Source organism: Ictalurus punctatus, chromosome 16 (genome assembly GCF_001660625.3).
Source record: "Ictalurus punctatus breed USDA103 chromosome 16, Coco_2.0, whole genome shotgun sequence".
NCBI classification, from domain to species: Eukaryota; Metazoa; Chordata; class Actinopteri; order Siluriformes; family Ictaluridae; genus Ictalurus; species Ictalurus punctatus.
In genome coordinates this window covers 17,827,413-17,851,838 of record NC_030431.2, presented here as the reverse complement: position 1 = coordinate 17,851,838, position 24,426 = coordinate 17,827,413, and the positions used below count along the sequence as shown (strand labels likewise).

Here is a 24,426-nt window from a genome sequence, read left to right as displayed (position 1 = left end):
AGCTCTCATCACAGATTTTTCTTGTTGGAGCACACTTGCACTGTGGAATCAAGCCAGTAAAATGAAGGTGAGCTGATGCTTGGCTTGCCAGCACAAAATGTCAGGAAGAATAATGACAAAAGGATCTCTGCCTGGATCCACATGGGGTTTGTACACATTATCTGTTGATCCTTCGCCAGGATCTCATATGAGTTCATTATTTCTCTGCGCTCTTTCTCTTGAGAGGAGAAATGTCAGAGGTGGTGGCAGTGGTCGGACTGCTCAGTCGCCAGCTTCTAGCTTCCCCTCCGCTCCCTCTCCTCCCCAAGCAATTTCCACCGATGAGGTAAGGTTTCAATTTCAGACAGTCACAAAGGCATCAGATTCAGCCTAAAGTAGCAAGTTTGAGGCCATGCACGGTAGAAAAGGTCTGGCGCCGAGCCACGTGCTTGGCTCATTACACAGATCTGGCTTCGCTTCTTTGAAGGAAGACAGAGTTGGACTGAAACTTGGCCACATCTCAGGCTCTGGGGATACGTTTCTCTTGGTGAGGACGATGGTGATGATGATCATGTGCACATCTAATCCTCAGCAGATCATCCATCAGCCATGCAATGAATAGGAACAGAGTGTCTCAGATAACACTCTGATGCATACGCCACTGCGGGGGTGGGGGTTGAAGAGGTAATCTGGACAATTTTGGATTCTTTCAGAGACACTGAACTAAGCCGGCAAACACATCTGCTCATCATAACTTTGGCACCAAAGCCAAAAAGCATGAACTCTTTCTTGATAATACACCTCTCTCCTGCTCTCTCTCTCTCTTGCTCGCTCATTAGACATGTGGAGATAGTACGTTCGGGTAGGCATCGAGTGCTTACGCTGATAAGACAAGCTCCATTACAAGGTCAACTGCTGGTTAATTAAGTGGAGGAGCACTTGGGGAAGTCTGGCACAGTAACAAGGTTAGCCCAGGGCCAAGGTTTAAAGACAGGCACTGACGGAGCTCCATCGACTCAACAACACTCATTCAGTCAGGCATCTGACACTGTAAACCTGATCTTATTGAGGGAGTGATTGAGGCAGAACAGGTGTGCGTTCCGCACAGCTGGATGTCTGTCCCCTCTGATGTTTTTCTGAGCTGACCGAAGGATCATGCACGAGTCTGGTAATGAGACAGCACATTATCCAGAGGCTCATTAGACCATCCAGTCCTGACACTGAAACATTTGCCCCCGCTCGACTCATCTTCTTCATGCGCCCGAGCCAAATGATACAAACAAATGATTTCCTGGTGCACACAAAGGCTGAAATTTAGGCAGGAAATTATTTATAATCCTCCTAATAATCCCAATTAGGAAGTCATAGCAACGGCAAGCAAGAAAAGTAGAAAATAGAGAAAAGGCAAATAACCTTTTTTCCCCCCTCTAAGTCTCTAAACGTGCATTTAATTAGGATGATTACTCAGTCTTCTGCGCACTCCTTTGAAACTCGGCGAGACTCTAGTCCGATTTGCATGAATATGAAACAGGAAGTTGGATTTCTATTAATGCACAGATGCTCAGTGTGCTGATATCAGCTGTTTGGCTTACTATAAATGAGAAATTATCATTATGAATGAATTATGTTCATAAATTGAATAACCTCTTAAACATGGCATGTTTCCTTCCCCATACTGAGCGGCATCTTGCAGAGTGTATGGTCAAACACCAAAGTGCACCTTAATTTGATTTCCACATGGGGAAAAAAAAAAATCTCATCTCTCTTGACTGTGCTTTCAAAGGTACATCACATTCTTTAGGGGTTTAAAGTCAAAATAGAGGGACAGGGTGAGCAGCTTCCATTCCACGCAATTATCTGATCCAGTGGAGCCTTCAGATTTCCTCACTGCACACACTTATCACTGGATCCCAGCCCAGAGCCTAGCAGCTATCACCTAATAATAGTTCAGCATATTAAGGCAAATTAACTTCATTTCAGCCTCTTTTTCGAGATGGTCGCTCATGGGAAAGCTGTTCATTAGGGTTCAGCCTTCTCTTGAAGCCTTCAATTGTTTATCTGATCAGTCACTAATGACTGAGTGAATGGCGGGTGGAGTGGGGGTGGTGGGGGGGATCGGTGTTTAAATAGAGCCTCCACTTGGGATGTGGATCCTCTCTTTAACACATTTTAAGACTTCACACATCCTTATCTGACTTAATCTCTTCTTTAATTAAAGACTTTGAATAATGTGTGTGTGTGTATGTGCGTGTAAGCCTGAGACTACATGAGAGGGTGTAGGCCCAAATTCCACACGCGTCTACTTAAGTAATTCTACGAATTCTGGTGAATGTTTGACCAAACGAGCGCACACACATGCTAGTGTGTTTTCCTACCTGCAAGTGATCGATCGCCGTTTCACCTCATCAATCAATATGCACCTTGACACTAGCACAAAAGTTTACATGGAGCTAAATGGATATCTGTGACCTTTGATCCCTCTGGATTCTGACATTTTAGGCTTGACCTTTGAGCTGACATCGCTCAGCTTCACGAGCCACATAAACAGATTCACCTTAAAAACAAATCCCTCTCAGTGGTGTGGCGTGCTTGCTGCAGCTATCCATCCCCACTGAAGCTGGATTAGCGTTGTGGGGGTGGTGCTGAGAGAAGCCTGGACATTAATTGGCCCTGTGGAGCCTGCTGTGCCGTGTCACGCCGGCTGTCAGGAGCCTCCCAGGACTGAAGGGAGGGGCCAAGTGGGCTGTAAAATTAATTATGAGCAGTTACGGAGCAATCTGTCAAAATTTGTTTTTAGCTACTCCCACCTGCTCGTGGTGAGCCAAGGGACTGGTGGCATGTTGGCATATGTGTACATGTGACTGTAAGTTCTAATTAATGATATTATAAATCATGACGACCTAGAAATTACCTGGTTAAATACTGATACATAGTGATAGATATACCTCAATATAATTTTTTTTCAGAATAAGCACGAGTACAAAAATAAAATATGGATACCAATACAGAAATGACTTTATTTAGTCTTGTTTATGCTTCTACCATTTAAATAGAAGCCACAAAATGTGCATACATGTACTGCAATTAGGCTACTAGGCTCATTCTTCATAATATTTGCTAGTTAATTTGTAAGTGCTTGTAAGTAACGTGTGTTTCATTGTCTTTATTGCATGTGAATTCCTCATTATCAATGACCAAAAGTGGCTCATCAAGAACAACCTACCGTTTAAGAGTTGTCATTTTGACACTGCTAACACATTTTTCCTTTCCTAGCTAGCATTTGTTGCAGCGTTGGTTACGAAAACATACACTTGACTTAAATCACAAGGTATCAGATGTTGGTATTGGAGAATTTGTAAATGAGTTTGGTTTTGACTAAGTTTACATACGCAATAAATTCCGTTTAAGGTCTATATTCGGGTTGCAGCCATATTCCAAATAAGTTTATGTGTTGTTTATATGCGTACAGGTGTGTTCCTGTATACTTGGTTGTTGTAAGTACACCAGTCTACACATGCCCTTTTCCTTGCCTGCTGTTATTTCCCAGGAGATTCAAGATGCTATCATTATTACCCACAATTCTTTGTGGACTGAGTATGTCCATATATCTCCTTTCAGTGGATTTTCTGAATAAGGTGTTTACATGCAACAAAATTCCAATTCAAACAGGCATATTCCAGGGGTGGGAATCAGAATTTGCGGAATCAGAATATTGAATTAATCTGAATAGGGCATTCGGATTGCGGCATATACATGACTCAATACTAATTCGAATATTGCCAAATTCCGATTAATTTCAGAATATTGATGTGTATGTAAACATAGTCATTGTATGGGTACCCAATACCGATATTGGTATCGCTGCACCTCTACATATCGATATACTAACTCTAACAAAGTTTGATCTCAGTTCAATCTGTGGAACTTTGGTAAGCAACTGCAAAATGCATTAACGGAATGAGATCAGTCCTGGGAAGGGCCATTTGTGTCATCCACTTTCATGGTCTGCGTTCACTCTTACTCACGAGCAAATCCAGGCTAGCTTTTAGACGAGGGCAGCTTAAAAGATAAACCAGTTGCTGTGAGTTTCTCCCACTGCAGATCCATGTGTCTGGCAGGTAGAGGCCAGGCAGAGAGAAAAGGGATTATAGGATCATAATGCTCATGTGAGAACTATGCTGCTTCTGACCACTGGCACAATCCCAAGAGATACTTCACACAGGCCAAGTTTCTCACTAGTTTGAAACTTCATCTGGGAGGCAATCTCAGGTGCTCGGTTGTCAGACTCCATCTTCTTAAATGTTCTCTAGAGAGATCTGCCTTTATGCTGCTTTGAAAAATGGTACATAGTAATGATCTGATGTAAAATGGTTTTACCAGCTCCCTCATTTTCAAAGCACAGCTAAATGCTGGAGTTGGCCAACATACAAAAATGCTTATTGTGTCCCTGCCAAGACATTGCCATTAAACGACAGCCTGTCATTCACAACATTCACACATATGCATTTTTATAGGCATAATGCAACCAGATGAACTAACATGGTCAGCAATGAATATTACAACTTAGCACAAGCTGACTGACAACACTCATTTCCATTTGGCTAAATTCCTCCAGGTGAACGCATCTGTTGTTTCCTGCACATGCACACATACATGTGTATATATACACATACAGAAGCAGAAACATGAAAAAACTCATCCAAAACTGAACAAACTGGACTTAGACTTAGACAGGCTGCAAGCTCAGAATAAACAGACACTACAAAGCATTTGGGACCTTTCAACTTTTAAACCACAGACAAACTCCTCCAGAAATAAATGTTTATTTAGAGAACCAGTCATCCTAAAGGGAATGACCTCCTTGCTGAATGAACAAACTATTTCTCTCTCTTTCTCTCTCTCTCTCTCTCTCTCTCTCTCTCTCTATACCAGCTGTGAGACATAGCTGAACTCAAGCACTAGCACTTAAGAAATAACCAAACAAACAGCTCCTAGCAAGAATAAACCAGTTTGGTTCCTGTAAAATTGTTACAGGCAAGTTGGTCTGGGGCAGTTATTTACGGTCAGACACGAGTTGAATAGTGAGATACCCAAAAAACAGGAAACAGGATAGCCATATTGATGTATTTGAAATGGTAAAATCAATCCCCCAATCATTAGAGATATACAAACTGGCTATGAAAATAACAAAAAAAAAACTGCCCATGAAACAACAACAAAACTCATTTACAGGTTGTTACAGCTACAACACATCCATGGATTTCCAAAACACTGGAGGCAAATGGGGAGGATCAAAGGTCTGAAAACACTAACCTTCTTCACTGTTTCTATGGTAGCAGCGATCATCAAACCAGAGGTTAATCGAAGTCTTATATGCCAGTAGGAAGCTTTCTAATGACCACCCTGCAATTAGGTTTGATAGCTATAGAGCTAGCTACCTCCTTTTAAATGTTCTGGATTCTGAATTCTGGATTTAATGGATATTTTGTTCCACCACTAATCATTAAATATTTGTCTCGCTCATGAATACGAGCTAAGCCAAAGCTAAAGATGCATTAGCTAATGTATTGGGCAGCATGCCAATATATGAAGTAGACTATATGTTATGGAATCCTCTAATCCCTCCATAGGTATTCCTTATGAATGTCCTCTAATCTTCTTCCTAATATCTTCTTGACTAGCAGCTAGGCCTCTAACTTTTGGAAAAGTGAGAAAGCTAAAAATGCCTCTAATACGAGGACATTTATAATATCAGTCCAGTCTGTCACAAAGATTGCAGTTCCTTAAATCTGTATCAATGAAGTGTCAAAATACTTGTGGTAAGTATTTGACCTCTATGAGGGAGTTAACACCAAGAATGGGTGGAGGCTTTAGGATAAAAACTAATACACAGAAATACAGATTCATTCACAACTCTATGACTAGATGAGCAAGAACCATGCTCAGTGGTACACAAAGTGACCAGCTTAGCCATGGCAGCTGTTAGCCTTAGGCCTACAACACATTTGATGATTCAGTGGTTCCATTACTCAATGTGACTATCTGCCACAGGCATGATTCAAATCCGACCTTTCACAATCGCAATAAACATCTCCAGGGCTATGAGGAGGCTCACTGGAGGACAAACACTTATAGAAGTGCAGTGTTTTGGGTGGAGGTGTGACGACCCAAGAGAGATGGAGCACGTGGTAATGTGCTACATGACTTCCTCTGCCTGAGGGGCTTTGGCCAGGATTCCAAAGATGACTAAACACCACAGGAAAGCCAGATATAAACAAGGAAACCCATCCGGAAACCTTCTATACAGTTTTGAAAATATATGCAAATACACACACATGCACACACATAAAGTCCTTTACGCATGTCACAACGGTTCAGTTCCCACCTACAGCAAACAATGCAGCAAAACAGCAACACAGGCCATCTGTGTATCAATTTTTTGCAATTAGAAATACACAAGGAAATAAATCAATTCTGATTTAGTTAGAGCTGCAACAACTAATCAATAAAATCGATAATAATCGATTATGAAAATCGTTGTCAACGAATCTCATTATCGAATATTTGGTCTGCACACGGCACAGGGTGCGTTTACTCATTACGTTACTTCTGTTCTGAAAACACGCTTCGGAGAGTAAATACTAAAGTTGTGTCCCAAATGAAGTACTATACACTTACACTATGTATTATGTACTCTACAGTCTAGTGTATGAATTTTAGAAAGGTAATATCATCTCAGATATAACACTAGCATTTTTTTTTACTAACCGGAAGTATAAGCCGCTTCCTAGGCGACAGTGCATGACATCATACGCACATAATGTTACGCCGCTAGCTTTAGCCTAAAACCCAGAGTCACCGACAATGACTTTCTTCAGTTCACTGTTTATATACTTGGTTATATACTTAGTTTATATATAAGTATATATGCATTATTTTTATGGATGCACAAAATGCACTGAATTAAACCACAGTCCTAAATGAATAATAGATGTTCTGGTGTGTGTGTGTGTGTGTGTGTGTGTGTGTGTGTGTGTGTGTGTGTGTGTGTGTGTGTGTGTGTGTGTGTGTGTGTGTGTGTGTGTGTGTGTGTGTGTGTGTGTGTGTGTGTGTGTGTGTGTGTGTGTGTGTGTGTGTGTGTGTGTGTGTGTGTGTGTGTATCGGGTGGGCGCACGGTGGCTTAGGTTAGCACGTTCGCCTCACACCTCCAGGGTTGGGGGTTCGATTCCCACCGTGGCCCTGTGTGTGTGGAGTTTGCATGTTCTCATGTTCTCCCCGTGCTGCGGGGGTTTCCTCCAGGTACTCCGGTTTCCTCCCCCAGTCCAAAAGACATGCATGGATTGGCATTTCGAAAGTGTCCGAAGTGTATGAATGGATGTATGGATGGGTGTATGAATCACTGTGCCCGGGGGCCATCTTCAGTCGTCTTGACTCAGTCTTGCCAGTGGATCGTGATGGTCACCGACCGGGAAGTGAGAGTGAGGACGATGCTGTGCAAGTCTTCCTCACTATAATTCAATTCACGCGCAAGTCGAGTTCCAGTTTGTGTTCTCCATGATGGAGGCAGAAATGGAAACTTCGGTCTTCGTCGAAATCGACGGATGAACTCCTGTGTATCGGGTTCTTTTCAGTCTTATATAATTGGACAAGCAGTTGTGTAAAGTTGTTGTCTGAAGTTTATATTTGTAACACACAATTTGTGGATTTCATTTTAAATAAACGAAAAACTGGTACTGAAAATCCCCAATTAATCGAAAAAATAATCGGCCAACTAATCGATTATGAAAATAATCATTAGTTGCAGCCCTAGATTTAGTATTACAGTAACATGAGCTATTGTCTTATGTATAAGCAAATGTACTGCATGTTAAATACACCATATCATACTTAACACTAAGAAACCACACCTGTTAAACCGCTGTAAGATAAAACTTTAAGAGTTTAGAAAGCACAAACAAATGTATGATAATGGTCAATTAATTGTGTAAGGCATAGGCATGTCATAAAACCAAAAATCTAGTAGTCGGTACCGATACCACCAAAAGTACACAATACTCCATACCAAAGGCGATACCACGGTGCGGTATAAAAATAAAATAAAAAATAATGAATTAAAAACTCTCCTGGAGGACATCATCCACTGGCTGATACTGGCAAAAAGAGAGAGAAAGAGAGAGAGACAGAGAGGGGGGTATTTTAGATATAAAACACTGTCTGACAATGAGTGGAGGCTACTGTGGTGGTGCACTCCTAAACGCACACGCACGCTTGCACACACACACACACACATCTTATACTCTGAATGCAAGCATTAGTTTAAATTCACTGATATGATGGCAGGCAAAAAAGATTTATTAAAAGCATGAACATGTGAATAATTATTAGTGACATCAGGCTACATTTAGCTGACAGGACACGGGCTGAATGGCGATGCATGGTGGCCCATTAGGAGGTAGTTTATAACATTGCAATGCGTTAGCGTCGTTAACAAATAACTGGCTATCGCAAGCATTACATGGAGCATAACGTTAGCTGGTTTCACGGCTACAGTGCCAGCTGCCTCAAACAAATATAATATAGGACCGTCTTTCAGGTGCTTCGCCAAATTCCAGGTGTTTCCTGGCTTTGTTTGAAATGAACGATGGCATCGGTTACACACCGGCTTCAGAGAATCAACTATATGTTCGTTGTCATCTGCCTCGAATACGAAGTATTTCCATATTCCATACCATAAATTAGGGTTCAGAAGTCGATTGTCCCACATGGATTCCCTAAAAATGTTTACTTCTCAAAAACTCAAACCTCAGTCATGCTTCAGTGGATAATCTCACCTGGATACTGTAGATTTGTAACTAAAAACTGCTTCTGTAACCATAAAGACTGTCTGGTGCTCATCCCAGGACTCATTTACAATCTTCTCAGACTGAACATCCTTCCAACCCACTTTGACATTATAGTATACAGTTTTAGAAGAGGGACATTTCATAATTATAGAACAATTCTGTGTCACCCAGAAGAGTATCGGTCCCTTTAAGCCTGGTTCCTCTCAAGAGTTCCCCATGTCTCCTCCAGCTCATTAGGGATCCAAATCAACATCTGGATTTCCATATTTAATTAAATCAAGGAAGTTAAAACGAGTACAAGTCAGCTAGAAACTTTTGCGCATGTCGTAACAGTCGTTTATCAATGCGTCGGGTAAACCCAAAGAATATAGGCAGCTTTACAAAGCCTTGACTAAACATGTCATCATCTGAGCCAAACAAGAAAGATGTGTGTGACAGCTTGTGCTAAAATGACAAATGATTATTAGGTTGTTTTGTTTTTTTTCCAACAGCAAGAATGTTGCCTTTCCAAACCATCATGAAAGGTTCACAGTGAACCTCAGTGAAACACAGTGTATGCCATCACAAAGACACCAATGATCACGCTAGCAGTAACATTACAAATGAACTAAAAACCATTACACTGTGCCTAGTCTGAACTGGACAAAATATCCTGCGACAGTTAGAAAATTATAGACATGAATGACCCAGTGCTACATTTAACTTTAATTCTAGTTAAAGTATATTAAAGTGTTAGAGATTCAGGTTTTTCTTTTTCGTGTGTACAAACACACCAGATTTATCCCATAAATACCTCAGTAATTAGCTGATGGTGTGAAGAAAGTGTTTTAAACATGATTGAATGCTAAACTCTTCAGTAATGGAGACCAACACCTCTGAACGACGTGCATTTTACCTTTAAACAGAAGTGCAAAAACTTTAATAAGACACAATTACTGAGAAACAGCTTCAGCCACAGAGGTTATAGAGGCAGTAAATGAGGTGACTAGAAATGTTCACTCCTTTTTCCTTCCTTCTTGCTCTGAAAAAGAGAAGTGTTTTCAGCTTTGAATGTACAGTTCTTCCAAGAAGAAACCATGAGAGAGAGCGAAAGAGACATCCAGTCTGTCCACAGAACTGCAGTGCTCACATCAGAACAGAAAGTCAAGCCTTAAATCTAATAGACATGCTGGCTTTCCACTGGCACCAAAAATAACATGGCACAACACTCACGGGTACCTCTGGGTGGGCAAAAAAAATCTGTCCTGAATCTGAGTCAGTGTATAACTGACTGATCAGACCAGTAGTACGGAATTAAGATTATATTTCAGAAAGACTTGAGGTAAGTATGTATTAGCAACGTGCACCTATGCCAGGTCTGCGGAGTCCCTTGGTCGGCCAGAACATGTGCTCCAAGCCACCAGAGCTTATTCAGCACTCCCAGTGGGCCACATCATCCCCGCTAATGTACTGGCTGAGGATCTCTGTCTCCAAAACGCCATGTATCCTTCTGAACGCATGTCGTTTTTATTCCCCCCCAAAAAAACCCAGTGTGAACCTCTAACGACCAGCGGTGCGGGTTTTTCTTGAATCTCCAGCATGAGAGAAGTTATTTTCTCAGTTTATTCCTTCAGAAAATGAAGTGCACATCTCTGGCACAGAGAGCAGTGCTGGTCAAAATAGTATGTTAATTAGTACCTCAAGAAGAGCTGTGGATTCGCTATTGATTCCTACAGATGGTACGAATAATAGCAATCTGTGGAAGAACCACTTTTCTCCAAACTCAGCAAGTTGGAATTATAGATGACTTCAAGCCTTTTCTTTTGTTCGAGGAGTTTTTTTTTTTTTTTTTTTTCTTTTCAGATGGTCGTTAACACAAATGGGTTTTACTTGCTGGAGCTTTTCCAGAAAGCACCACACCTGCATCAACCAGCACAGAGATACCTGAGGCACATCTGTGTCCCGCTATTGTGCTGCTGTCCAAGAGATGAAGGAGTTACAGCGTGGCATGCTTTGAATTCCCCTACAATAAAGGAGTAAAACAACCGAGGAGGACCAAAAAACAGCTTTAAAGTCGTCCACCTGAAAACAATCCGTTTGGTCAACAGCTGGCTTTTTAGAAAGGAAGGTATGCGGGGCATCAAATCATTACAAGACTATTCGCCAAGCTCGTCTCTGTAATCAGGACGGCAGATAAGAAGCTGAAGTATGTGCGCACGCATACTTATAGTACACACAAAGTTCATCCTACAGCACAGCTCCAGAGCCATATCAGTCTCTGCAGGTGCCCTTAATGCATGTTGAGTGTTCCCTCAACACGTTAATGTAGCAACATCCGGCCTGCTGATATTAGACAATGCTTCCCTGCACTACAGCACCTCATTAAGCCGTTTCACACAGAGAATGAGACCAGAGTGGGACACAGCCTCCCCTGAGGCATATGTGTGTGCGTGTGTATGTCTGCATGTAATTACATTCTAGTGTTGCCCTACTGTACACCGCAATTCATTGCTAGTATTGCAGCATCCCAGCCTGTTGATAACCTGGAGCAAAACAAATCCTTCTCCGAGATACCTATTCAAATCAGGCAGTGCTTTTTTTCCTTCAAGCTCTTTGTCTGCGCTCTTAGTGCAACTGAATGAGCAGGAACCCGGAAGCAATTAAAAGCAAAGTTTATACAAGCAGTACAGAATTGATCGCACTTGAGTCGCAAGAAGTTCGAAATAAAAACAGAGTCTCCATTGTTCATCTTCCGCTCGCTGTAACACCCTCCAGTTCACAACGACACAAAGGTGTGACTCATAAAGACACTAAGGTGTGACTTCGTGGAGCTGCAAGTGAGACTAATGACATGCAGAGCACCGTATACCAGACCATATAGCTAAATCATGGATATCTACAATACATTACTTACATTAAACTATCCCAGGTCACATGTGTGTGTTAACAAAGCTGCATTAATTATAGTGTTATCTGTGTGTTTTTTTTAAAGTCCAGTTTAGGAGCAATATTGGACTTTTTGCATATAATTTGACTTGGAAATTGGACTATGGAATTATTATCATGTCAGCTTATGATAAGACCTAGAATAATGAAGTTTCTGCATGGGTGTGTTTTTTTTTCTTCAACATTCTGAAAAATGAATTCATAGGTAAAATCAGATTAATGCACATCATTTGATTAAAAAACAAGCTTAAATGAGTGCTTGCTTAGCCATTTATCAGGCTCACAAGGGTCAGTTTGTACATCACATTATTATTCATATCAGCCCAATCTGTTGAATGAACATCCACGTTTCTGTAAAAATCCACCAGGATCAAAATGCATCTCATTCCACCTCTTAGTTAATTGAATCATTCTGCACTGGTGATTTAGTTTGTGGTAGAACATTCAAAAGTTGAGTTTACCTGCGCAGAGCTGCAGTAATCCCAGAAAGATGTAAATTCCTATATAGTATGCCATCGGTCCAGGTTTCCTTTGGGAATTTATTTCAGAATTCCTTAAATTGTATACACTCCTGCTGCACATGTGGCATAATCTCATCGTCCCAACTTCAGTCCTTGTATCTTTCTCTTCTTCTTCTTCTTCTTTTAATTTATTAGTGCTCTTCCTGTTGGGGTTGAACAATCCGATCTCATGATGTCCGATGGATTGGAAAAGTGTATGAAATGGAAAAATATGGACTGTTCATGAATAATAAAAATCACCAGGGTTTGCAAGCCGCGCGCGTCTTCCCGTTGCGTCCTGATAGAAACTTTGTGGTTATGTGCAGGAAAGTGCGGCTCGACAGCGACATGTCCTGCTGTACTCCGGCTCTGTGGAGTCGCTCAGCCCTGGCTGGAGTTTCTCCCTGGTGGAGGAGGCGGTGGTGGGAAAAGCGCTCCGGAAAACTCCGCCCGGGCCAACTCCAGGATCTGTGCGCGGATCTCCTGAGCGTCCTGGACCAAATGGTATCACGATTCCATGCGGAATGTCTCTCTGTGCAACTTACCCAAGGAACAGAAGCCCAACAAATAGAGTCCCCTGTAATAACCACTGGGTAACTGTTGGACGCAATTTGTAGGAATCGGTCAAATATCGACTTTCTCACGTTTTTTTTTTTTTTTAATTTAAATTATTATTATTTTATTTATCATTTATCACTCCGTTCAAAAGCTCACGCGCGATCTCGCGCTTCTGAATTCTGTGCTTTCGGACCAGTTAGTGATTCCTTGCTATGCGCGTTCACAGAGGCGGGTGCGCGTGACCGTGTTTGGGTCGTACAGGCGGTTTAAAGAGAATGGTCTGCACTTATACGGCGCTTTCTTTCTTTCTTTCTTTCTTTCTTTTTTTTAACCTTAGCTTTTCTACAAAGCGCTTTACACTGTTTCTCATTCACACAGTAAGCTCTCAGTGCATCAGATAAGGGCTACATAGGAGGATGGAAGAAAGGAAGGTAAGAAAGAAGGAAAGCAGGCACATGAACAGAAAGAAAGAAGGAAAGAAAGAAAGGAAATTGTTATTGATATGCAGTAGATATGTTACTGCTCTTTCAGACAATGCAATCAGGTAAGGGGTACATAGGAGGATGGAAGAAAGGAAGGAAAGAAAGAACGCAGGCATATAAACAGAAAGAAACTATGACTGATCTGCAGAATATATGTTACTGCTCTTTAATGCTCAAATGCAATCAGGTTATTGGTACATAGGATGAAGGAAGGAAGGAAGAAAAAGACAGACAGATAGATAGATAGATAGATAGATAGATAGATAGATAGATGTGCTTTATTGATCCCCATTGTGAAATTTGGGGATTGAAGGAAGGGAGGGAGGGAGGGAGGGACGAACGAACCGACAGACAGACAGACAGACAGATAGATAGATGGATAGATAGATGTAGTTAATTGAGCCCAAGAGGAAATTTGAGGAAGGAAGGGGGGAAAAAAATGAAAGAAGGAAGGGAGGAAATATGGAAGACATACACACACATATAGAAGAATTGATCTGCAGTTTATATGGTTTTCTCGAGTCCATTGCTCTTTAATTCCAAATTCACTTGAATATATTAGCTATTACTAACAAGGCACATAAATTGGCCTGTAATAAAAATTCTGTCATATATATGTAATTTATTAACAACACAGTGCTGAAAACCATATAAGGATTCCGCATGATATTTTCTTGAGCATTTGGATTACTATAGTTATATTTACATAACTTCTGCCACATTTAGAGACTGTAGACTAGGCTATCTGGGTCAAAATCACAATAGAGGACACTGATTTATGAATTCAATTTAAGACATGCACAGAGAAAGAAAACTGAAGTGCCCACTAAACTAATTTACTTAAATGCATTCATGAATCGTTTGTACATTTTACACCAAAAGTCCTTTTTGGTCCTGAAACCCATTATAATTATAATAGTATGCGATTTGGGACATAGCTCGGGTTTGCTTTAAGTCTCGTGCAGTGAAGCAGGTTTCAGGACGCGCGTGCACTACAGTCGCGAGCACGCGCGCCCTCTGCTGGAAGTCATAAAATATTACTGACTCGTTTTTCTCTACCGAGGGAAATGAATAACAAGCCTGACACTGATTGCCCAGGGTTTTCCAATGCATCTTCTGTAGTCCTCCTGCACTACACTTTTAAGTGTATTTCCTGCTTTAACACATCTATTTTAACCTCCCAAAGAGCTTTTAAATTAGCTGATGAAGCGTTCTGGAGCATAAGAAAAAGTCAGAAGACTCCAGGACCAGGCCTGGAAAACACTGCTACATGAAATATTCTGCACTGTCTGATTTTATGTGGTGTTAAATACCTCATGCACAGTAGTACTGGTTTAAATGTGTGCTCTAATGTATACTTAATCCACCCTTACATGCGTAAGATATATATATATATATATATATATATATATATATATATATATATATATATATATATATATATATATATATACATACACACATACATACACACACATACACGCGCAAATATGCACACCATAACCTTTTTAACTTTTATTATCTTGTGTAGGCAGTAAAAATACAGTGAAACCATTCCCAGTTCAAGTCAAAGATTACTTATAACCATTTAATCTGCTCTTTATATCTCTCTGCAAAAGCCTTATAGTGCAGGGAAAATCTTTTTTAAAGCTCATGTTTATAGGTGGCTGCTGGTGTGTGCTGCCGAGTACAGGATTTTACTGATGCTGAACTCTCTTAGCGTGCCATGCAATATCCTGCACTCTGAAAGCCAAGGAGCATGGCTCTTTTACTGAAGAAAAGCAATGATGCTGTTTTCAGAGCTCTTCACAAAGAAGCAGCATGTAATTCTGCCCACTGCCAACTGATGCCAACTCCACAGGCCTCTCCTCATTCTGGTACTGACTAATGTTCTCCTGCTGAGAGGAAAAGAACATGAGTGCATTAACTGCACTATGCACTCCTGCTACAAATCCTTTAGTTGGCCACTTTGTACGACTGGCCTCCCAGCTGAATGCTTATAGCTGGAATGTTACTAGTGCTATAAGAAGCATAGCTCACAGTGACCTATACACAAACAGCAAAAACATGAGCACTCAAAAACCACTCATCAGCACATTCAACACTCCTCTGGCTAGTTCATGCAACTCTCAGAAATGCAGCTTTTTGTTTGTATCAAAATTGCAACTTAAATTGAGAGCAGGACTATTATAATGCATGAATATGCTACATGATGTTACGTATAGCATGTCAGATGGACAACTACTGTTGTCTTTAAATGTGCTTCATAAATAAAATTGGACTTGACATAATGTAGTATCCTAGAGCAGAGCAATATTAGTGTTGAGGTCTGAGTTAACCTAAAAGGAAGAATCCACCTGAACCTGACTGACTTGCATTAATATATCTTTAGAATTAAAGATCCTCAGTAGTGTCCATGATTTATTTTGTAATGACTTTTGTTTATACTTTAAACCTCTTTCGTCAACATGTTGGTCTATTTTCACTGTGGTTAAAAATTTCTAACATTACCCATAATGCCATTCGGCTACCTGCTAACAGCTAATACTTCATCTCTACATAAAGAAAGTCATGCAGTAGGACTTTAGGTCTTTAGTCTGTCCAGCACTCTCACCTCCTTATCTGTACACTCCTCATCTGTACACTCTGTACACTCCTCACCTGTACATTCCTCATCTGTACACTCTGTACACTCCTCATCTGTACACTCTGTACACTCCTCACCTGTACACTCTGTACACTCCTCATCTGTACACTCCTCATCTGTACACTCCTCACCTGTACACTCTGTACACTCCTCACCTGTACACTCCTCATCTGTACACTCTGTACACTCCTCACCTGTACACTCTGTACACTCCTCATCTGTACACTCTGTACACTCCTCATCTGTACACTCCTCACCTGTACACTCTGGACACTCCTCATCTGTACACTCTGCTCAGGTCCAACGCTTCAAAGTTGCATCGCATTCTAAACCTCTGAGTCCAACATTTCCTGAAAAATGGTGAGTGAGAAAAGAATCTTTTTTCCCTTTGTTTTGATTTTAGGAGCTCACAGAGATTGTTTGAGATCATTGAATGTTTTTCTTTATTAAACACCATTGTACTAGCAATGTCATCTGTGTCTGCACAGCACACAACTGCTAAGGAAAATTCGAGCAACTCCCAACAAATTAGCCACAGAATCACTAATCTCTTCCTTGGTGCAAAGTAACCGGTCATAGAATAGCATCATTGCAATTGCTGAATAGTTGCTCTTCATAGAAATCTTCATATTCAAGGAACCAAAACTAAACTGGATATGATTACGTGTGCAAGAATTGTATATAGTATTAGAAGTAGTTCTTGGGTGGCAATGCATATTTGAGATCTATGTAATTTTCTTTCTTTGTCTCTGTTCCCTCTTCTCTCTCTCTCTCTCTCTCTCTCTCTCTCTCTCTCTCTCTCTCTCTCTCTCTCTCTCTCTCTTAATGGTCGCTTGTAAGAGTACTTACATCCATCCCTCTGACAACACTGTCTGGCATAACGCAGAAAGACAGACAACTGAGGAGGCAAGCAGGATTCCCCAGACTCTGAATTAGTATGTTTCTTTAGACAAACTTACTTCTTCCTGACAAACAGTGGAAGCTTTTAGTCAGCTCTTGAGTTAAGAAAAAAATCTTGTAAAACCTCCATCCCCTTTTCAAACCCCTGCTGAAGTTATGTTACATGATATCACGTGAGATGTTTAATATTCATATTTTAATTCCACATACTGTATAAACATCAAATCAAGTTGCAGATGTGTTTTCTGTCAAACCAACATGTTATAATAAATTAGCAGACTGGCTGTTATCCAGTAAACTTCTATAACATGTTCATGAGGGTTTTTCCTGCTACAAGTCTAGGCATATTTTTGGCACCATCCAGGCAAGCAGCTAATGAGAACTTTCATCTACTTGTAAAATGAGCACATAAGAAAAACTTAATATATTGGAAAATTGGAGAGAAAAAAAAAACATTACGTGAAAATGATCTATATCTATATTAAATAGTTTGAGAGCTTTAAAAGGCCAATCCTAACTTTTAGTCCACCCCTCAACCTTTACATAAGGTACTACACATACAGTATGTGGACTAAGCTGGACAAGGTGTGAAATTCTTTTATAATGTACCAAAGCATCAATACTGTTTATACATTTAATAACATTTGGAAGAAGCACTTCAGAAAGTTTTCCAGTCCAAAATGAAGACTCTGTAGGATCTAAAAAAGGCATGCTAATCAATCAGGGCAATTCACAACGGCACACAGAGAATTCTTCAGCTGGGGCTCAGGATTTAGGATGGACTATCCAAACACACAGAGAGGTCCGCACTCAGCTGCCAAAACACAGTCAGACCCGCGTGGCTAATGTGATAAATATGATCGCTGGCCTCCCAAGCTGTCTGACCTCACACACACATGCAGGTGCGATAGACATTCAGCTCAGCTTCACTCAGCTAAGTTTGACCTTATGTCCATATGCACAAACATATAAACAGACACTCATACAAGTATTAAATACCTCTCAGGGCAGCATAACAACAGCTGGACGCCAAAAGTGACATAAGTGCAAACCATAAATCCAGGTAATAAAAGGACATATTAAGGGAAAACTTCATTTTAAAATTGCGGAAGTACAATGCACTTCCTAAAGTGCAGTTAAAAAGTTGGCTGTTGGATTATTTTTAACATCGTATTTAATTTTGAATTCTTTGTTACTCATTATTCCTGTTTAAGAGAATGGGCTGTCCTGATTTAGCAACATTGGCTAATCTAAAAACACAGCTGTGAGCTTAAGATATCCAATTAGAAATACTAGCTAATATTATCTTACAATACACTGATCAGCCATAATGTTGTAATGATTATCTCATTACAGTAGCACCTGTCAAGAGGTGGGATATATTAGGCAGTAAGTGAACAGTCAGTTCTCAGAGTTGATGTGATGGAAGCAGGAAAAATGGGCAAGCGTAAGGATCTGAGCCACTTAAGTGTATAGTGGCTAATAAGCTAGCTAATATTAGTTGAAGTATATATGGAATTAAAACCAAGCTAACTAAAATTAGGCCAACTATATTTGTGTTATTCAATCATTCTTCTTGTTTACTAGCAAGCTAGCTAACATTAGCATAACTAGCATATTTGGCTAACTTGTGTTATTAAAAGAATTATTTAACTTCGCTAGGAAGCTAGTTAATGTTAGGCCAGCACAATGTGATATTAAAACCAGTAGCCAGGTTTGCTAGTATGCTTTAGTCTGCTCACTCTCAGAGATCATAGAAAGAGAGACAAAAATAAGGGGAAATGACTAATGATTATGCAAAATAGTGCAAATAGAACTATAATACTATTCACCTCAGCCATAAAAATATTATTGCTCTTAGCTCTTTTTTCATATGCAGAGCTCTTTTTTCATACACATAGCTCTTTTTTCGAATCTAAAGTCTTGCCCACATGAAAGTAAAAAACCTCCAACATGATGCAACCATCCAACCATTGCTGTGATGCTTATCCTACACCGGCCCATGGGGAGCCTGGTGCCTATCCTAGGGAACTCAGGGCATGAGGCAGGGGACACTCTGGACAGGGTGTCAATCCATCACACACACTACAGACAATCAGCCTACAACGCATGTCTTTGGACTCGGGGAGGAAACCGGAGTACCTGGAGGAAACCCTCGAAGCATGAAGAGAACATGCAAACTCCAGGCACAAAGGGTGGAAGTAGGAATCGAACCCCCACCCTGGTGGTGTGAGGCAACTGTGCTAACCACTAAGCCACCATGCCCCCCATTCTCAAACCAGGCAAGCCTTAAAAATAGAAAAGAAAAACAAATAGTGCATCTCCAATTCATATCTTCATTTGTATCTGTTTAGAACACATTTTTCTGTTCATTCTGAATAATGCATTCGTATTCGGTTACATCCCTAATGTGTAGTTTGCAAAATTCTCACAGTTGTGTTGAAAGGCCAGTGTTATGAAGCAGTTCTTCTGACCAGCTGCAGATTAGTCCATATCTGGCCCTTGGTCCTTGCATCTGTTCCTCAAGCTGCAAATTGTGTTGGAGAGACTGCAAAAATGTCTCTCCAAGTTCCTGCAGAGTTCTGGCAATGAAGTGAACGTGCCAGTCAAACCGATCTCACTCCATTCCTCCAAATGCCATTAGTGCAATGACACAGGCGCCATGCTCAGCTCCAGATAATGGAAGGAAGCGCTAGCATGTCCTCTCATTCACCCACGCAGAGCCACAGGCAGCCGTTTAGGTTCAAGTGGAAAGAGTTCATATCGAACAGAGAGTCATTGGCTGTCCATGTGGATGAAAAAGTCAGATGGGTTTCAGGTCAAAGGTAGACAGACACTAATGATACCCTTCTGCTGAGGAAAGCTGCAGCCATCCTTTTCTGCTATTTCAAAGAGAATTGTGCTGTTTACGTGCCTAGTTTCATTTCCACACACTTTCCATTACTGACTGACTCATTCCACTTGAGTTCCTGTCACATAAGATCTGTCACTTTCTCCTTCTTTCTTCCCCCTCCCTCTGTTCTCTTCTCTCCAATTTGCCACTTTTCCTAACTGTCAGCGCTCTGATTCTCTCATGGTCTCATTTTCCACATCATGCCACTATTCAATCAAGTCCCTGTTCCACCCTTTTCTCTACATTGCTCCTGACGTTGGGCAGCAGGGTAGCAGCGTGTTTCACTGTCACCCAGGTTCAGCCGTAAAATGAGCTCGTGAAATATGACAGACAGTTTGAAAGCTTTCTATTCCAGGAGTATATCTACATGCTGATGTACTGCTCCCTCATCTCTTCCCTCTCTCAGACAAACCAGGTGTCTTTTTGATGCTGCTATTAATTTGGATGTCTGTCACCAGTGAGTTGTGTTACTTTAAATTTCTCCCACAGAGTAGACATAAAGTTTTCAAATCTTCGCATTAAATATCATAGTGCATTGCAACTTAATGTTTTAATAGTTCTTTGCCTATAAAAACTAGAGGCAATCTTGAAAACAATTTGGTACTTCAAGACCAAAAGCCAACATTACTCAGAATGCTTGAGGGTCTCTCTGAAATGTTAAGAAATAATTGGATAGAGAGCAAATCCACTCTCATGTTTTCACTGAGCGTTTCGCTTTCAGAGCTACAAATGAGTCCAGCCTGGGAGTGAGAGGAGAGTCTTAATCAATTAGCTTCTCTACTCTGATATGCTGGCTCTCTAGGTCATAGGGCTCCAAGGAAAACATTTTTCAGCTGGTTGCGTTACGTTTTTTTTGGACGTGTGATCCAGCTCCCCGTAGCTTAGAGAGGCAAACACAAACACAGCCTCTGGAAGGAAGGTCTTCCCCTTGGTGAACTCAGTGTTTGCCTCACTAGTGAGGCATTAGAGCTGATTAGCTCTGTTTCCGTTTCAAAACCTATTCCTTTGTTCCCATATACATCAAAACAAGTTTGTCAAATTCTACACCTACATGCTGTGTTTTTTAATTAAAATAAATCACCATGTAAAATGTACACCAGAGTTTCTTAATACCACTCAGAATGAAGAGAAGTGTGATATATATTACATATTCCAATATAGATAAAAAAAAAACAACATCTTTCATGTAGCATATACTCTTTGAAACAATGGTTTCTCAAGGATTCTTTGGAGAATCAATGGTTTCAGCGTTCAAAATGGCTCCTAATTTTTAAAGGAAACAATTTTGAACAAGGCCTACATAGAAAACGTAAAAGAATATAGCAAAAGATGTAGATTTACCCTCAGAGAATCAGTAACTATCCAAAGAACCCACGTAGAAACCATTTTAAGAGTGCACATTTATACCATCTATATCAGTGGTCACCAACCCTGTTCCTGGAGCTCTACCTTCCCTATATAAAAAGCTTTTACATATGAGTGATTGTATGTTTTTTCTTTGTTGAATAATATGTTTTAACATGTTTTAAATCATATAACATGTTTTATTATTAGGTTTAGATTATCTGAAGCATCTGAAGCATCATACAATCTCTGTGAATGAGCTATTACTATAGAAACAACTTATCATTTGTATTAAAGACACAACTACTGTCAGAGCCGCAGTTATAGAAAATGAATCCACCGCTACAGATTCACTGTGATATAGCAGATCATAAGAGTTTTTAAAGTTTTTATTTTGCACATCACACAATGATACTGTACAGATGGTCCAAGCAGATAAACAGTACTGAAATGATAACAATAATAATAATAATAATAAGGAGAAGATTGCATTACCAGTGTAACCAGGTGAGTTGTCCTCATCATGGTCAGAAGGTGGAGCAGATGTGGTTGGTTCATGTAGCCCATTCTGTGCACTGATATCTGTCAGAGAGGAAAATAAAGGGTGCATGTCATTTTTTTAATAAGTTGCAATAGTTGAACTGTGTGGCATCATACGGTATGCACGGGAAGGCTCCATTCTGCTTTCCCGCCTGTACACAGTGCTTCAAGTACAACAGATGGGCAATAAGATAATATGCCAATACATATTGTAAGATGCTTTCTTTAAAGAATTATGCATATCTACAGCTGATTGGAGGTTAATTTAGGTTTTGTAGCTATAATTATATTTTTCCTACTTGTCAAATTACAAATAATTAGCAATAATAAATAAAGAAAATTGCTAAATTAGATTGTTTCCTGCGTTTTTTGTTGCTACTCCTTTAATGATACTTTATTAGCAAACCTAATATTTCTATTCATATTGCATTGTAAAAATGTACATAGCCTCTGAGGTGACAACTGTGGCTTTTTTTTAGTAAGGCAAGGCCAGAAATTTATAAATTGAGGCTACAAATTAATACATTGAGCCCTTGAGTTAATATTTTGAGGACACAAACTACTTTGTGATCATGAATTATTATATTGTGAATGTGAAATACCAACGCTGTGGCCACTAATTGTGAAACTGGAGCCCATGACTTAATACTGTATGCTGTCAGAATGCCATAATATGTTGTCTCTAGTCAATTACATGACGCAAACCGGCAAAAATGTCTTTACTTTGATAATTCCCTTACAGTGATGTGGGACAGTATCTACATCATGGTGTTGACCAGTCATTCCACTATTATTCAGCAATGTGTCAGTCCAAGTATGAATAGTCATATCAGTATTATATTATCTTAGGTTTCTATGGCAACAATAGTCTAATTCAATTGAAGTTTCTGTGTTTCACTTTCCACATGTGGATGCCTGACCAATCAAACCTATATGCTTGCTGAACATCCAATTTACGATTTAGTCCCCCCTTTGCTGTTAAAATAACCTTAACTCTGGGAAGGCTTTCCACTAGATTTTGGAGCGTGGCTGTGGCGATTTGCCCATTCAGCCACAAAAGCATTAGTAAGGTCAGGCCTGGCACATAGTTGGTGTTTCAGTTAATCCCAAAGGTGTTCATTGAGGTTGAGGTTAGGGCTCTGTGCAGGCCCACTCAAGTTCATCTATGAAAAGTTTGGCAAACCATGTCTTCATGGAGATTGCTTTGTGCACAGGGGTAAAAGCTTTTCCTTCACATATACGTTATGCACACTCATATCTACACTATTCTGTCCATTCATTCACATTTTGATACATTTTTCTGGATGCATCTCACTGCCTTTAGTAGTCATTTTATTTGAATTTCAAGTTCAGTCTCATTGATATCTGAGTGCATTGTAGATGCCAGGAACATTTAGAGCACCCCCCAAAAAAACCCTCATTTATATTTTCCCTCCTCCTAAGTTGTACGTGACATTAATTCTTTTCAAATTTTTCCATAACATGCCCATACTATGCCAAATTGACCTTACTGCACGCACGAAATAGCGTCTGTTATTTTGGATGTTTGTAAATCAGGGCGTAAGTATCTTTAAATGAACTGATTAAAAATGAGATTAATTATTAAAAAATATAAAACCATATAAACAGGGACAGAAGATGAAGTGATTTGTGATAGAGAGAGTTGTTAGACATTTACTGAGTTTGAACATACATTATTCAAGGCTTTGAAACACAAGCAAAGAAGACTTGCCAACATGGTCAACACTCAGATCCTGCCAACATATTCTGCCATTATAATAACTATAATCAGTGTTACTATTACTTGTAAACCCAACTATCAGTCATTATTTGTGGTTTGCGATGACCATGTGGGTTACACTTGGTTTATGCCTTTGATTTAGGGGTTCTTGTTTTTTTCCATTGCTATTTATTTAGGCATCACAGGTATGAAAAGCTGTATCCACTGCCATTTTATGCATGACTCAGTACAACAATATTCTGTTGCCTTACAGGGCTTGGGAAAACATTAATATAACATTTTGGTCTGAATATGGACAGCAATATGCAGAAAATTATAGGGTTTGAGGCTTCTGTCTTTGATTAAATTCGTTCTGATTTATTGTGTGCTATAAAGACAAGTCAAGACAGCAATCATGAGCATGCTGTATGTATCCATAGTGCTGATTCATAAACAAGTTATGTTTTGACAGTTGCTCTTCAAGAATTTGAAACCGCAAACTCAAAACAAACTTTTCTGGATATCAGTTCTTCTGAGGTTAATAAAGGAAAACTGTTGACGCTTACTGTATTGCAGTGTGTTTCAGTTCAAAATAGATTAACTCAGATGATGAAATATGCTACTGCAACCTCAAAATTGTGTCTGCGCGTGAGAGAACTGTAGACGTCTGTTCTACAGTTCTCTTTATGCCAATTAGTTAGTTCTGTGGTAAAGAGGCAACGATTCCAGATTGAACTGTGGTCAAGCTTCTAGCTAAAAACTGTACATTTGGCTACTGTAAGCACTGTCACTGGCAGCCTGTACCGCACCCAAAGACAACCAAAGGGAGTCAGCAGATCCATTCTTCTGTGTCATTTAATATCACAGTGAGAGGGGGAAATATCTTGCAGTGTTAAATGAAGTTGTGCTGACAGACAGATGGTTTAGCTCCAGTGTGTAATCCTCCCCACCTGTCACCTGTCTCTTTAGTTCCCCTCTGACTCACCCTCACCTCTCTCTCTCTCTCTCTCTCTCTCTCTCTCTCTCTCTCTCTGAGTCAAGCCAGCTCAGCTTTGAGCATTAATAAATCAGAACTTTGCACCTGTAAATGAAAGA

General features: G+C 40.1%; 1 protein-coding gene across 2 annotated transcripts in view; it reads right to left on the bottom strand.

The window, feature by feature from the left end:
• The window catches only part of LOC108277159 (roundabout homolog 1), a 193,256-nt gene that overhangs the window by 131,491 nt on the left and 37,339 nt on the right, over positions 1 to 24,426 (bottom strand). The window contains exon 2 of one of the 2 annotated variants that reach the window (XM_047160800.2): positions 21,567 to 21,653. In XM_047160800.2, coding sequence (XP_047016756.1) covers positions 21,567 to 21,653 — 87 coding nt within the window. Of the gene's footprint in view, positions 1 to 12,208; positions 13,049 to 21,566; positions 21,654 to 24,426 lie in introns of those variants that run through there. The other variant, XM_053686650.1, reaches the window with a different exon arrangement.